The 1,033-nt window shown below is 58.8% G+C and overlaps 1 protein-coding gene across 1 annotated transcript in view; it reads right to left on the bottom strand.

Annotated features, from left to right (window-relative positions):
• Positions 1–878: 878 nt before the first annotated feature.
• Positions 879–1,033, bottom strand: part of TMED8 (transmembrane p24 trafficking protein family member 8) — a 22,490-nt gene continuing 22,335 nt past the window's right edge. Inside the window, exon 4 of the mRNA XM_045288169.1 lies at positions 879–900. Within this exon, the coding sequence (XP_045144104.1) occupies positions 879–900 (22 nt within the window). The remainder of the gene's footprint in view (positions 901–1,033) is intronic.

The following is a 1,033-nucleotide window of genomic DNA, read 5'->3' as shown; positions in this document are numbered from 1 at the left end:
TCAGCCAGGCTTCAGCTGAGCGGAAACCGGGGCAGTAGAAAATGACTTTATAAAGAGTATATTCTGTTAGCTAAGGCATGGCTCCGCTTCAGGGACTACAGAGAGGTCTTTCTGCTCTCTGATGGGCAGACCTGCGGCAAGCTTGCTTTCTACCGTCCAAATAGAAAGCCCCAAATAATTTCTCACACGGTATATACATCTTGGCCAGTGTAGTCCTCTACACAACTCACTGCCAAATATAAAGCAGTGGAGGTGTGGTGCCCCTCCGAGCCCAGAGGAGACTGCTAGGTGAGGCTCTCCCTCAAGAGGCCTTGCTGGGGGGGTCTGGCGTCGCAGGACACACGACCCTGGGGTCACCATGCGGATGCTGCTCCAACCCAACTGACGCCGGGGGTCCTGCCTTCCACGATGGTGCCAGCAGAGAGGAGAGCTTGGCTCTGTTCTCCCTCAGGAGAACAGAGCCCCAGGGCAGATGGTGAAGAAAGGGCACCTCAGGAGAGGTGGAGGGCTTGGAACCCCAGTGACCAGCAGACTTCTGGTTGGCAAGTCAGCATGTCTCCACTCAATCCCCGCCCGGCCTGCAATCCCTACAGGAGCGCTTAGGCTGCCTCCGGACAGGGTGCAGGCCAGTGTCCTCGCCCCCTGAAGGGGCAGCCTCCTCCTGGTGCACCGCGGGGCTGACCGCAGAAATGCAACGCCCTCCCTGCTGCCTGGCTTCTCCCACCATCGCCATCTTTAACTCATCGGAAGAGGCGGTCTCCGTGGCTCAGGGCAGGTTGGAAGCCGTCTGAGAAACAGATGGAAACGGTCTCAAGGCAAAATGAACTGTGCAGGGGGCTAAAAAATAAATACAGTAATAAATAAACTGAGTCGCTCCTCTAAGCGTAAGGCAGTAACAGACTGGACACAAGGCGGGAGAGTGGGCTGAGGCAGACCCTCCCTTTTGCCTGCTCTGTGCCAGGCCCCGGCGCCCCGGCAGCCACTGGCTGCAGCACCCCTGCACCCTGCGGGCAGCCAGGCCCCGGGGAGCGGC

Source organism: Echinops telfairi, unplaced genomic scaffold (assembly GCF_000313985.2).
Source record: "Echinops telfairi isolate 266 unplaced genomic scaffold, ASM31398v2 ScPeMD7_18;HRSCAF=68, whole genome shotgun sequence".
Classification (NCBI taxonomy): domain Eukaryota; kingdom Metazoa; phylum Chordata; class Mammalia; order Afrosoricida; family Tenrecidae; genus Echinops; species Echinops telfairi.
This window is presented reverse-complemented; position numbering and strand designations above follow the sequence as displayed.